At 38.8% G+C, this 15,466-nt stretch overlaps 1 protein-coding gene across 1 annotated transcript in view; it reads left to right on the top strand.

Moving 5' to 3' along the window:
- Positions 1 to 1,461: 1,461 nt before the first annotated feature.
- The window catches only part of DSCAM (DS cell adhesion molecule), a 427,464-nt gene continuing 413,459 nt past the window's right edge, over positions 1,462 to 15,466 (top strand). The window contains exon 1 of the mRNA XM_070750468.1: positions 1,462 to 1,539. Coding sequence (XP_070606569.1) covers positions 1,497 to 1,539 — 43 coding nt within the window. The 5' untranslated portion in view covers positions 1,462 to 1,496. The remainder of the gene's footprint in view (positions 1,540 to 15,466) is intronic.

The following is a 15,466-nucleotide window of genomic DNA, read 5'->3' as shown; positions in this document are numbered from 1 at the left end:
TAATTATAGCTATTCATAGATCTTGTTTTAACACACTAGAAGCAAGCACACATTTTTTTCATGGTCAATTGAAGTTCATTAAATGCAACAATTTTAGGTAAAAAATAAGTTTGAGTTCACATTTTAAAAACCAGAATGCCAGAGTCATCTTGAAATAAATGCCAGAGAATTTGCGCCAAAGGTTTGGATTAAAATTTTGCATTATTGTAATACTGTATATACTTCAAGTAGAGGCTATAAGAATCCATTTTGGGAGTAATTCCAATCTGTAGATAAAACTACAAATGTCTAGGCATGCTGTTTTTCTTTAATATTTTAGGGAACTACACTGGAGGCCTTTAAAAAGAGGCTTTTAATATCCTCCTCTATTCGGTTTTCATTTTAATAGGCCAGTCTGGATGTTGTCATGGTAGCCATCTTGTAAACCGGCAGAGGGTGGTGCTGTATAAGTGTGTGTATGTGTGTCATTGTGGACACAAATGTGGGTATTTCTATTCTTTTTTTACCTTTCTAGAATTCCATTCAGGTAGAATCCATTGGGGAAATATAAAAAACAACAACCCGAGAGCAGACATTTTTCTAATGGAACAGACCTGAAAATATTGTGCTGTCCACTTTGAATCACCTTCGTTGCATATTAATAGAAAAGACAATCCCAAATTGGGCTGAAGCCTTTGCAACCAGTCATTAATAAGCAAACTGCGTTCTTTTTTAGTGTGGGAAAAATATTGATTTAGGTTTCACAAATGTCCCTTAATTTGGTAAATTTATCTCTGCTATGTGTGATGGCCTTCCACAGTTGTCATCCCTTGTCAACGCATTATATTTAAAAATCAGAATCTATCTGAGGAGGGGAGATGACTTGGCATGGAGGGAAGGTCTCTGCAGCTCGAGCGATTGCTCTGACCGGCTGGGTCTCCCTCTCCCGCCCTCTCTCCCGCCCTCCCTCCTGCCTGAAGACGGGAGCGAGGGCTGCGACTGGCGGAGGAGGCTGGCGAGAGGGTTAACGCTCTACGCCAGGCAGGGAAGGTTAGCCGAGGGATCAATGCGATTAAGGCGGTAGTAGGAGAGGAAAGATGCGCCTGCTGCCTGGCTGCGGTGGCTGAAGGGTGGTGCGCGGGGAGCCGCCTGCCTGCTTGCCGCAGAGAAAGGGCCGGCTATGACCAGGGACGGTCCGCTGCCTGCGCTGGAGGGCGGCTTCACCTGTGGACCTGCTCCCGCCAGCCTGCCAGCCTCGACCGGGGCCAGGAAGGAGGACCCACCTGAGGTGCCCGCGGCCGCCTCCCTTTCGCCCCGAGCCGCGTCGCCGTGCCAGAGCGAGGCAGGGTCCGCGGCGGAGAGACGCTGAGGGCGAGGCGGGCAGCGCGTTGGCGGGAAGGGCACCGAGGCGGGAGCAGGGCTGGTCCCTTCTCGGCTGGCGGCGGGAGCCTCGCGGGAGAGGAAGCGGGCGGCAAGCGGAGCCCAGACGTGGCGGGGAGGCGAGCAAGGCGCAGGGCATGTGGAGGCTGGCCGCCCTCTTGTTCCAGAGCATCTTGAATGGTGAGCCGGCGGGTCGGGCGGACTTCGGGGGCCGGTGGGCGAAGGGCGGGGAGTTGCAGCGAGATTGGCGCGTGGACCGAATCGTGTCTCGGTTCCCTTCAAGCCTTGGCCACCAGCTCCGGGACGACGAAGGGGGACAAAAATATTCCTCTCGAATAATCGAAATTAGCTTACTTAGCAAAGTGGCAGACTGTAAGCTTGCATGCCATGCCCCTCTCTCTTTTAGTACCGAAGTATGCTTGATGAAATGGAGAGGTCTGCGTCCTTTCCTATTCCCCTTGGAACAATACAGGATTATAACCTACAGTGTGTATATCTGCAGGAAGGACACTGGGCTTCTCACAGGTTGAGAAAGAAAAAAGCTGATGCATTTACTATTTTTTTTAAAAATCTTGCAGACCCTCATTACTTTTTATCCAATATTATAGTTCAGGAACTATGATATCAACCCCCCTCTCTTATGGCAATATTTCTTATATACTCATCCCCTCAATTATGTAAAAATATGCACTAATAACCTTTACCTCACCTGATAGGGGCTGGGGGGGGGCTCTATCAACCAATTTGAGAGTTATAGAAGTGAAAAGATAAAATCTCATTTTAATATTTTTATCAATGCAGTATTTTTTTCCTCAATATTTTTCTATCTCTCTTTTCAAAATCCATGCAATTTTTAAATGCCTAGTTAAAGGTACTTCTGTTGAATACCTTAATTCAATTAAATGGTGTATCATATTACTTTTGAAGAAAAGATACCCCAGTTTTTTAAAACCTGATACCAAAGACAGCTTGGAGGTGAAATGGAGAACAAGCCCAGCTTGAATGCTGCTGTTAAATGGCATTCCGTTTTTTTCAAATTTGAAAGGACAGTTCTCTTCAAGGTGTCATTAATATGCTAACAATTAAAGTAGAAATATATTGTGATTTCCAAAAATAGGAAAAGCAGACAGAAACAGAACAATATTGGTTAGTAAGACTGAATGAGGATTGAAGCATGGGTGGGGGTGTGCAGGGAGAATGGAAAGATACAAATAATTGAAGCTCCAAGCAGAGGGCGAGAAATGAATGTTGTATGAGGTGCCTCCAGGTCTGCTTAGATATACCCTAGAAAAATACATATATTGATAAAAAAGCAAATTTGGCAATAAGGAATGAAATGAAGAAATACTGAAAATGCTTCTAGGTATAGCTTCATAGTGTAAAAAGGTTTAACTTTGGAAATTGTCATAGCCTAATTACAACAAGTTTTATCATTTAAGGGTGATTTTTTTTTTTTTTGGCTACCAGAAATAGTTCCCTGCGACCTCTGCAGGAAGACACCTTTTAGAATACAGATTTCCTGTCTTTTGGGGTGAGGGCGGGGGAAATGCCACAAAGGTCTATTTTTAACTTACATTATTACCTTAAGCATAAATTAGCATTATCAGAGAATGTAAATAATTTGCTTTAAATTATGTAACCAAATTAAAGAAAGAAAAAGAAAAAAAACCTACATGTAAACCTCCAGCTTCATACAGTACATTCTTCCTATAAATGGCACAATGGAAGCCCACATCAGAGAAATAGTGTGTGTGCAGGGGAGGTTATAGTGGAAAGGTCTAAGATTGCACTGAGTTTAGTTTGCCCAGTTGTTCTTTAAATTTATAATCATTAGCAATGTGAATATTCATTTCTTTACTCAGTAAACCAAAGCAGATGAGCTATTTAGCTTTTTACTTTCCTTGATGAATAAGCCATCATTTTGGGAGATGTTATATGTGCACATATGAATGTAAATAATGAAAAATTGGATTTTAAAAATTGAAATCTAATAGAAATTATATCCTTCATTAATAGCACCCTTTGCTTCATCAGAAAATGCCAACTGTTTCTAAGATAATTCAACTTTTTAAACATTAATAGAAACATTTGAGACATTTTTTTGCATTTTATTATACAAAGGAAAAATAATTGGCTGAGAGTAATACATATACACATGTGTGTGTATGTGTGTGAATGTGTGTGTGAGAGTGTTTGTTCTTTAAACAAAATATGTGACCACCTTGAACTATTGTGACATAATTCTATTAATAAGAATGTTTTGATAAAAATGTAATTTTATCAAGAGTTGTCACTTCTCTGTTATAAATGCTCAGCCACAGTGATTAATGCTTTTAAAGCAGTTGAATAAATATGAGCTCAGAAAAAAAGATATTACTTGGCTGGCTTTTTATCAAAGTAGATTATTTTGCAGCAATTGCATAATTGCCCAGTTGTTCTTTAGCATTGGGTTAAATAACTTCTTTTAGAGGTTTTCTTTTTACTGTTTATTATTTCTCTAATGTAATGTTACAAATACATTTGTTTCTGTTGTTCTGTAGACAATGAGAAAAAATAGGAATAGCATGTAAAATTACCATTTTATTTGTAATGATTTATATCTTATCTAAATTCATTTGTAAAATACATCAGTGGCCCCATTTAGAAACATAGTTGTGCTTTGGCCTAGTCTTTTGGGATATAGATGAATCTGCTTATTGTATGAAATACAACGTATCAATTTTATTAATAATTCTTTTAATATTTTGGGCACAGTTGATGATTATTATTACAAGGTTAATACCCTTTTAATTTGTGAAACATAGATAAAATGCCATCAATTATAAATATGAGTTTTCTGTTTTTGTCAGAAGAGATATATAAATTTTCAGACCAGTTATATTAATTACTTTGATACTAACAAGAGTCATGTAGCTATAACCTGTCTAAGTATCTATGATAAGTTCTTTGCTTCATTGTATTGAGGAATTTTTATGAGTATGAAAAATAAATAAATTTGTGTAATTGTTATTTGTATTGTACCTGCAATATATAGATGAAACATTAGATTTAAAATTAACCTTGAACTATTTAATTTGTTTGAAATTTAACTTAGGACTACTAGAGGTTTTTTATTTTTTATTTTTTTTATTTTTCAATAAGTATTTTATATATAATTAATATGTATTCCAATCTGCTATTTTCTTTTTTTCTAATGCTTGTGTTGCATAATATTTGTTGATACACACATAGTCCAAAATAATCAATAAGAACTAAGTTGCAACCAATAAACTAGAGGTAATGCTAAAAATAGACACCTATTTAAAGATTTTTCTTGGAATGTATAATGTATGAGCTTATTCATGTTTTACAAACTAGAGTGCTTTTATTTTATTAATAGATTAAAACACTGGAATCATAGAAAAGAATTAAACTGGTAGTGGTTAGTATTATATATTTTATGAGGGTGTAAAATAATAATAATAATAATAATAATAATAATAATTATTTATTAGATTTGTATGCCGCCCCTCTCACACTTCAAAGAAAAATAGATGGATTTAAAAAATAAATATTAAAATTATCTATTAGTTTTGGTGGGATAGATGTTGAATTTAATTGTGCTTATATATGCACAGACACATACATAGATACATATCAGTGTTGGGTTCTAAAACCCGTTGATACCGATTAGTGTGTGTGCAAGCGTGCATGTGTAGAAACATTTCAGGCGGGTAAGCTGCCACTGCCGTTACTGGTTCACAGAACTAAGCTGAACTAGGAGCAACCAACCGCTGATACATACATACATACATACATACATATACATAGGGGTGGACTTCAAAATTTTTAGCAAGGTGTTCTTTGCCTAGTTGCTGGGTGTTTGTGGATATGGTAGCTGTGGCCTAGTCGACCTCCTGCACACCATGGGGGGGGGGTTTGCCCTCCACGGGCTCCAGAGGCCATCTTCCAGCCTCCAGGAGGGTGAAAATGGCCTCCCCAGGCTTCCTAACTTCTGGCAGGCCTTTTTTTTGCCTTCCCCAAGCCTCTGTGCGTGCCCTGCACTTACCTGCATCCAAAACGGGCTGTGTGGGGACTCCTGGGGAGGGTGGCAGAGCGGGGCGGGTGCTGCCAGCCATGAGAGGGATTTGGGAGTTGTCCAAACTGCACAGAATCTTAGCCAACCCTTGTGAGCCCCCAGTAGCCAATATAAATATAAATATAAATATAAATATAAATATAAATATAAATATAAATATAAATATAAATATAAATATAAATATAAATATAAATAATAATATAAATAATAATATAAATAATAATATAAATAATAATATAAATAATAATATGCAATGAAGGGCTACCAACATTTTTACTACCACACTGTGAGCGTGGCTTATGCAGGACGCCCTGCATTTTCTTCCAACATCTTTCAGTGCAAATTGAGTACTTTGGGGTGGAGCTCCATTTTTGCTACCCCACTGGGTCCCCCCCCCCATCTGGGCAGTAGCCCACCCTTGCATGTATGTATGTAGATTGGTATGTAAGAGCTGAGAGGTGATTTGGCATATAGGACTTGAATGTACATCTCATCTCTATTCATGTTTGATTACATTCTGAACAGGGTTTCTGGACTAGGAGACCCCTGGCTATATTATGTTGAGGCTCTAAAAAGGAAAACATTTAGATGCCTGTGTTTTTAACAGAAGTTATAAATGATGTATAACTTTTTAATATGTATTAGTATTAGCAAAATTATAAATTAGTCAATTTATAATTTTATCTGTAGTGTTAGCCATCCTGCGTGCTACTTTTAACAGAGAGTTGAAATATCAATGATTAAAAGAAGTTAACTTCTTGGCAAGTAAAAAGGAAGCATTTGAAGATATCTCATCATTTCATAATGCACACATGCGCATGTGCAGGACTGAATCAGAATTTGAATAGAGTTGAGGAATTAGTGTATTGTACTAATTTGACTAGAAGCTTCGCATTACATAGGCATTAAGCGAAATATGCAATCAGTGGCATTTTTTAAAAATCCATGTTGACCATATTTTCTTTCTGGCAATGACTGCTAACAAGGGAGAGAGATAATATTTATATTGATTAGGAAGGCAGGGGCATTTTAGACAAATAATTCCTGCATGTATCAGGTGTTAGCCTAAGACCAAGGTCTTTTTATATGCACCAGGGTTAGTCCTTTTGATGGATTTCCCCAGATACATCACAAGATTATAAGCCATTGTGCTGTCTATTTGCAAGCTTGTGTTTTAGGACACTAGTGGGCAGCAAATCATGCAACACTGGGAACTTTTTATAGTATTAGCGAATAGAGAGCAACTCGTCAGTGGACGGAATACATTTTAATAGCTTTTCAGAATCCCTACTTCATCCTTTGGTATGCCACTGCCAATTGTCAGTCAGTCAATCTGTCAGTCTGTCTGTCTGTCTGTTTTTCCCCACCTTCCCCTCTCTCTTCTCTCATATTTGAATAGTGACTTCTAATAAGGAAATCAGGAGGCTTTGTGTCAAAATGTACCTTCTTTTTAAATGCAATGAAAACTAATTTTATTGTTTGTTTGTCAAACATGCATAGGATAGTAGTAGTTTGTATAAACATGACCTAGGTAAAAAGTAATAATAAAAGAGGACAATAGGAGAGTAGGACAGAGATGATAGGCACAATGGTGCGCTTATACACGCCCCTTATTATTGTAACAGAGGATAGTGGAACAGATGAGAAGTGGTGATATAGAACCTTAAAGCTTTTCCCAGCCTTCAGGATTTGTCCAAATTTATTTTTTTTGTTATTGAAAGAAGCCTGCAATTCAGAAAAGATAATCCATGCAAGAAATCCTACATAAACTGGCTTGAAGCAGGAAAAAGAAAGCAGCCTTAGGTGAAATTAACCTCACAGACTAGACTACATGAGTGTTTCTGGCAATTTGAGTGATTAGGGTAGAAGTAATTATTTAAACTACAATGATCTTGTAATATTCTGAATATTAGTAATGTTTGTTGTCTATATCCTCCAGTTTGAATATGAAGATATACTAATAAGGTTTGTGTTTATATGTATTAATTTCTGAAGGGAATAGATAAATAAACAGATAATAGTGGCAGTAGCCTTTGTGCTATAAATCGTACTACCTGTCCCTTCTCTGATTTTATTTTTCGTTAATAATTTATTCATTTATTTTTCCACAATATGCAACAATATTTTAAAATATCTATTTCTAAATCACATAGAAATATTTTAGAAAATTTTGACAATTTTTTCCTTATTTTGGGGAAAATATGTAGTACCTCTACTTAAGAACTTAATTCGTTCTGTGACCAGGTTCTTAAAGTGGAAAAGCTCTTAAGTAGAAGCAATTTTTCCCATAGGAATCAATGTAAAAGCAAATAATGTGTGCAAACCCTTTTGGAAAGAAATAAAAGCTCGGAATTTGGGTGGGAGGAGAAGGCAGCGTTTCTTTTCTCTAGAAGCTGGCAGACGTTTATTCCGTCTCCAAGTGCCCAGAGAGAGGAAAACACTCTGTTCACTCTGGGCTACCAAAGCCTCTTTAAGCGCCACAGAAAGGCTCCTCTGGCAGCCCAGAAAAGCCCAGAAAAGCCCAAGATGGCCGGGATTAAAGGGGGAATGGCAGGAAACTGGCCGGGCCTTCGTGCCTCTGTCAAATTTCCTGGGAAATTTTTCCGGGTTCAGGTTCTGAAGTAGAAAATGGTTCTTAAGAAGAGGCAAAAAAATCTTGAACACCTGGTTCTTATCTAGAAAAGTTCTTAAGTAAAGGCGTTCTTAAGTAGAGGTATCACTGTATATGTGCTATTAGAGTTGTGGTGGTGCAGTGGTTAGAATGCAGAATTGCAGGCTAATTCTGCTGACTGCCAGCAGTTGGCAGTTCGGGTCTCACTGGCTCAAGGTTGACTCAGCCTTCCATCCTTCCAAGGTTGGTAAAATTAAGACCCAGATTGTTGGGGGAAATAGGCTGACTCTGTAAACTGCTTAGAGATAGTTGTAGAGCGATATATATGCCTAAGTGCTATTGCTATTAGTTACCAGCTATCATCTCAATTTTCATCTCTGACTCTAACCTGCCCAAGACACAGCTTTTTCAGTTGTTGAATGTCTGTTGTAGAACTTACCCAGTTACACATATTTGGTTTCCTAGTTGACTGATTCTAAAATGGGGTCAAAAATGCTTATTTTTTTTCCATTCCTATTTAACTGTTAGATTTTAAATTCTGCTTTTAAGTTATAACTTTATTCATTTGTTTATTTTGTATTATTTATAACCTATCACAATAGATTTATTTACTTGTTAAATTTCTAAGCTGCCCAATTCCAAAATGTCTCTGGCTAGCAGCACACATTTAAAAAAATATAGAAATCAGCAATTAGTTGGAAGAATAAACTATTATATTTCTACAAACCCCTCCACAAATGGTTCTATCTCAATCACCTAACTGCAACCTGGTGGTGGTTGTGTTGAGGGTAGGTCTTCAATATTTTTTTCACACCTTTCTTCCCTGTTCCAAAAGGCATGATGGACACAATGTATCTGCTTAAAACTAAAACAATTAAATCTGTGGCTCCAAAGATACCTTCAACCAATTGTTTTAGGTTGTTTCTCAGCTATTCCATAAAATTATTCCATTGAGAGTTCCATTGAGATGGCCTGAAGTTATGAACGATAACCATTTTATTATTAAATTTGGAAATAATTGGTATCCTGGTATAAGACAAAGGCCTGTAAATAGATAAACTTCAGGAATTCTGCAATAAAAAACAGGATCATTTTAGGTTTGAAATTCTGAAGATATGCTTCTTTTGGGAATTGTCCATTGTTAATTAAATGGGAACATTCTGTTAGTCTTTTGTGTACAGATTATTAATTTAAGGAATTATATGCTGATGAAAGAAATGTGGGGCACTATGAGTTTGTAATGAAAAGTTCTATCTATGCTAGAAGAAAATATGAAGATGGATAAAATGAATCCACAGAATTAGTTGATCTTTATATTGACAGAAGAATCAGTAACTCAGATTTTTTTCAGCTCTGATTTATTGTCATAGTTACTTTTTAATGTAATGTGTGTTTAATTTTTGAATATTGTTCTTTAGTATTTATAGTATTTCATATTAGTATTTAATGCTAACGTGAAAAAATGTTTACTTCGAATAAAGTATGTAAAATTTTGTTAGCATTTTTATTTATATTTAACTAATTATATTGAAATAATGTTACAAATGGAAAGTACCTATTAATTCCCATTAGATCGGGATAGCCATATATCTCCAGGTTTTTTAATACATTAAGAGAGAGTGACATTATTTATGTTCTTTATTTCTCTACTATCAGGTACCACATTTGCTACAGTGCGTTATTTTGCCTTGAGTCTGGGTTGATGTTGTATTATAGAAACACGAAACAATATATTGTAGAAATAATCCTTAAAATCTTTAATAAATGCATATATTCAGAAATAATAGTAATAAGATAAGCACTGAAGCCAGCTGTTAAGTAAATTTTCTTCTAACTAGTTCAGTTTTAAGGCTTTTCTAAAGAAGATTATTGGTTAGAAGCCATTGCTGACGAACAAGATGTTCTTTCTTTCCCTGGATCTTGGGAAAGGAGAAAGGGTTGGAGATGCATGCATTGGAGAGATAGGATGGAATTGATGTACAGTGATCCCCCGGGTATTGCGATCCCGATCATTGCGAAACGGCTATATGGCGATTTTTCAACCCGGAAGTAAAAACACCATCTGCGCATGCGCGCCCTTTTTTCTATGGCCACGCATGCGTAGATGGCGCCGGGCAGATCAGCTGCTGGGCGGCTTCCCTGGGTCTTCCCCCTCTTGCTGGCGGGAGGGCGAGCGGCGGGCATCAGCGAGGACTTTGCGTGGGCGGCAGGGAAACCCCAGCGCCGCTTCCCAGCTGAGTCCTGAAGCCAAACGCGGAAGTTCGCTTCAGGACTCAGCTGGGAAGCGGCGCGAGTGAACGGCGTGGGCGGGCGAAGGGCGGGCGAGCGGCAGCGAGGAGTTTACGTGGGCGGCAGGGAAACCCCAGCGCCGCTTCCCAGCTGAGTCCTGAAGCCAAACGCGGAAGTTCGCTTCAGGACTCAGCTGGGAAGCGGCGCGAGCGAAGGGCATGGGCGGGCGAAGGGCGGGCGAGCGGCAGCGAGGAGTTTGCGTGGGCGGTGGGGAAACCCCAGCGCCGCTTCCCAGCTGAGTCCCGAAGCCAAACGCGGAAGTTCGCCTTTGCCTTCTGGCTTCAGGACTCAGCTGGGAAGCGGCGCGAGCGAACGGCGTGGGCGGGCGAAGGGCGGGCGAGTGGCGGGCGCGCGGGCAGGCAGGCGGCGGACAAGCGGCAGGCGCGGCAGCAGCGAGGAGTTTGCGTGGGCGGCGGGGAAACCCCAATCTTCGGCTCCTCGCTGCTGCGGCGGAAGTAAAAACACCATCTGCGCATGCGCAGATGGTGTTTTTACTTCCGCAGCGCTACTTCGTGAAAAACCGATCATTGGGAGGGGTCCTGGAACGGAACCCTCGCAATAATCGGGGGACCACTGTATAATCATAGACTGTCTTGAAGACAACAGCCAGGTGCTAATTTATGGAGAAGTTTATGAGTCGAATCCAGAATTTTGCAATGATATACTGTATATATAAAGTGATAGGCTGTAAGGATTTATTAATTACATAAGAAATATAGTAGAAAAGTTAAGGCTTTACAATTTTATAGCCTAGCAAAGAGGTCTCATATACAAATTGTTAAGATGAATACAAAGGTTTGGAATTGCTGTCACTTTGGGACATACACATAAGCCAGAGAGAAAAATGCACATTCACCATTTTTGGTTTAATAGCCTCTGAGATGGGCTCAATGTATGCAATGCTGGGACAGAATTTAGATGGCAGGATAAACATTTATGCATAAACATTATTTATAATAAAAAACAATCAATTTGAAGTTATGTTACCATTTGTCCATTGTCAGGAATTTTTGGCATTATGTACATATACAGTGATACCTTGTCTTACAAACTTAATTGGTTCCGGGACGAGGTTTTTAAGGTGAAAAGTTTGTAAGACGAAACAATGTTTCCCATAGGAATAAATGGAAAAGCGATTAATGCGTGCAAGCCCAAAATTCACCCCTTTTGCCAGCCGAAGCACCCGTTTTTGCGCTGCTGGGATTCCCCCGAGGCTTCCCTCCATGGGAAACCCCACCTCTGGACTTCCATGTTTTTGCGATGCTGCAGGGGAATCCCAGCAGGGGAATCCCAGCATTGTAAAAATGAGTGTTTCGCTGGCAATGGAAGTCCGGAGATGGGGTTTCCCAGTGAAGGAAGCATCAGTGAAATCGCAGCATCGCAAAAACACAGATGTCCTCAAAACGCTACCTCTGGACCTCTCTGTTTTTGCGCTGCTGCGATTTCACTGAGGCTCCCCTCGCTGGAGGGGAGCCTCAGGGGAATCCTAGCAGCGCAAAAACGGGCGCTTCACTGGCAACGGAAGTCCGGAGGTAGGGCATCCCAGCGGCCGTGGTGGGTTTGTAAGGTGAAAATAGTTTGTAAGAAGAGGCAAAAAAATCTAAACCCCGGGTTTGTATCTCGAAAAGTTTGTATGACGAGGCATTTGTAAGACGAGGTATCACTGTACAGGTTTTTTTTTACTATCATATGGTTCTTTAGTGTTCCATCTTAAGAAAATACAAATAAATAATATTTTACTTTTAGAACAGTTAGCTCTTTGTCTATATAGTTTCAGTGTGCGAAAGGGAAATTACACCCAAACAATTTATTTTGTAGCTTGATTCATACAGTTTACATCCACTTGTATGATGATTATTTGTATGTGTGCATGGATATGTTCCTCCCTACTTTGATTTTTTTGCAAATGTCTCTTGGATCATGACCAGAAATGAATCTTTACCATCCTCTGTTTCAACTCTTTTTAGTCAGAAGATACTGAGGAAAAGTGAGACAGCAGTGACAAGTCATGTAAATACAGTATACTTGTTTAAGGAGAGTCACATCCACATTAAACACCAGTTGCTTAAAAAATCATTTTGTAATTTGGAAAGAAGTGATGGCAGCACTGATACACACCCGATACGGGCTACATTGTGCACCGATAGTAAAATGGGAGATGCACGCGCAACTTTAGGTTGCTGGCATGTGCGCGCGTGTCCCAGCAAGATTTTGCCTCTGCACATGTGCAGGAAGCAAAATCTTGTGAGGGGACATGCACACACGTGCAATTTTGGTGATTTTTTTCCTTCTACGCATATGCAGAAGCAAAAAAAATTCACTGAAATTTCACACACACGCGTCCTCATGGAATTTTACTTCCTGTGCATGCGTGCATGCCAGTGACCCAAAGCTTCATGCACAGCACACCAGTAGCAGCAGTAACAACCCCGCCTGCACAGGAAGTGCTTATTCTCAAATGAAGACTGAACTTGTGGTTGCTTGATCTAATTATGTAAACTATGGAAGAAGCAACAGAATTTATATTCAGTGTTCCCTCGATTTTCGCGGGTTCGAACTTCACGAAAAGTCTATACCACGGTTTTTCAAAAATATTAATTAAAAAATACTTTGCGGTTTCCCCCCCTATACCACGGTTTTTCCTGCCCGATGACGTCATATGTCATCACCAAACTTTTGTCGACCTTTAATAATTTTTTTTAAAAATAAACTTTAATAAAGAAACATGGTGAATAATAATCTAAATGGTTGCTAAGGGAATGGGAAGTTGCAATTTAAGGGTTTAAAGTGTTAAGGGATGGCTTGTGATACTTTTCATAGCCAAAAATAGTGTATTTACTTCCGCATCTCTACTTCGTGGAAATTCAACTTTCGCGGGCGGTCTCGGAACGCATCCCCCGCAAAAATCGAGGGAACACTGTATAGTATGTGAGAACTTTCCAAGGCTATTTACTTCATGGAAATGATGAAACTAATGCCAATATCCAAACATATATTTATCTCTCCAATTTTATATTGTCTACTGTACCTCATTAATTGTAGGCAGCTGCTTGCATGTTTACACTGTGAACTGTTTTTGGCTCCTTTTTTAAAGGAACACCAAACTATTACCTTGAGAATTTGGCAGTGAAACTATTGTCAGAAAAAATTTGAATACAACGAATAAACATCTTCCAAGAGAATGAAATATTTTTATATAAAATAGGAAAGATATAATTTACTACCGTATTTTTGTAGTATAAGACATATACATATGTATACCTGTAGTATACCTTTTTCTTCCCTAAAAGAGGCTGAAAATTTGGGCGCGTCTTTTTTAAAAAGCTTTTCCCCCCAGTCCTAGGTGCTAACAATCTTCCTGGCTTGCAGGATTTTTTCATTGCTATTCCCTTCAAAGAATTTTTTCCCCCAACCCAAATCTTTGCAGGCTACACTTTCCGAATATGATTTTTTTTCAGCCTAACCAGGGGAGAAAATAATGTTCTGAAGCCAGACTAAGGATGCCAGCCAGATGAATACCTGGTAGGTAGGTGTTTTTCCCTATTTTCCACTCCAAAAACTAAGGTGCATTTTATACTCCAGTGTGCCTGAAAAATACGGTAATTTTGTTATAGTGTGATTAGTGTCTCCTTAATTTCAAATACACTATGGCAAACCTAGACAGCATATTAAAAAGCAAATATATCACCTTGCCGACAAAGGTCTATATAGTGAAAGCTGTGGGTTTCCCGGTAGTAATGTATAGCTGTGAGAGTCGGTTCATAAGGAGAGCTGAGCACCAAAGAATTGAAGCTTTAGATTTGTGGTGTTGGGGAAGTTTCTTGGACTGTAAGATTGATGAAATCAATCAGTCCTAAAGGAAATTGCCTCTTTCAGAAGGACAGATACTGAAGCTCACCAAATGAGAAGACACCAAAAGATCCTGATGATAGGTCTGGATGGGCTGGATGCATCATGTGTGAGCCACGCCCACCCCAGCTCTGCAAAGGCAAAAAAATGTCATGCCACATCATGCTATGTCATGTGATGCAATTGAGTTTGACACCTGTGGTCTAGTCGTTATGGTACTGGGCTTGAAAGCAGGAGACTGTGAGTCTCATTTGGCCATGAAAGTTGGGTGACTTTTAGGTCAATCACTCTTTCAGTCCAACTCACATCACAGGGTGGTTGTGGGGAAAATGGGAGGAGGAAGGTTTGTTAGATGTTTGCTGTCTTGAGTTATTATAAAAATAATAAGTGTGAAATATAAATAAATAGACATAAAAATGGAAGACCAAAAATATTTTTCTATGCAAATTGGTTTCAGACTGAGAAAAAGTAAACAATTTAGGTATCAAAACAAACACAAATTGTATAATATATAATATTTCTGTAGTTTTTTAAATCATTGTAAAATCTTCTTTCAATAAAAAATATTCATTACAAAAGGATAGAATAGCAACTTGTAAAAATCTATGCTTTACAAATGGACAGGCTGGGTGTATTTATATATGAACTTTAAAGGTTTTGATAGAATACATTTATTTTTGAACATTTATACTCTTGTTTTTTTTAGCAGTCCTACTTCAGAATAAGATTGTATAGAATTGTAGTCAAAGTGTTCTAATAAGTTGCCTGCTTTTGGTTTTATTGTAATGCAAAGCTATTTCGAGACAGTAATCAGATTATCATTTGAAATCCTTAGCTAATTAAAATAGATTGTATCATATTAGCTATTTATCCTCTGCTGATCAGAAAACATAAATTTAGAATATAGTGTGCCTAACTATATTCATGTGATAAAATTAAATAAGTCAAGGGCACAGCTAAGTTCCCAGTGCTGCACGTTAACTCCAGAAATGTGTCTATGTACTTCAAAACCTATAGATATTGCCATGTCAGCCAATAATTTCTAGCACAATAGAAAGGGAACATTATGATCTAGGGCAGTGATGGCAAACCTTTTTTTCCTCGGCTGCCAAAAGAGCATATACATGCGCTATCGCTCACATGTGAGTGCCCACACCCAGAATTCAATGTCTGGGAAGGGCAAAAACAGCTACTTCCCTCCCCCTGAGTCTTCTGGAGGCCAGAAATGGCCTGTTTCCCAACTTCTGATAGGCTCAGTAAGCCCATGTTCACCCTCTCCA

The sequence above is a fragment of the Erythrolamprus reginae genome, chromosome 4 (genome assembly GCF_031021105.1).
Source record: "Erythrolamprus reginae isolate rEryReg1 chromosome 4, rEryReg1.hap1, whole genome shotgun sequence".
NCBI lineage: Eukaryota > Metazoa > Chordata > Lepidosauria > Squamata > Dipsadidae > Erythrolamprus > Erythrolamprus reginae.
Note: the sequence above shows the minus strand (reverse complement) of the source record. Positions and strands in the feature narration are given on the sequence as shown.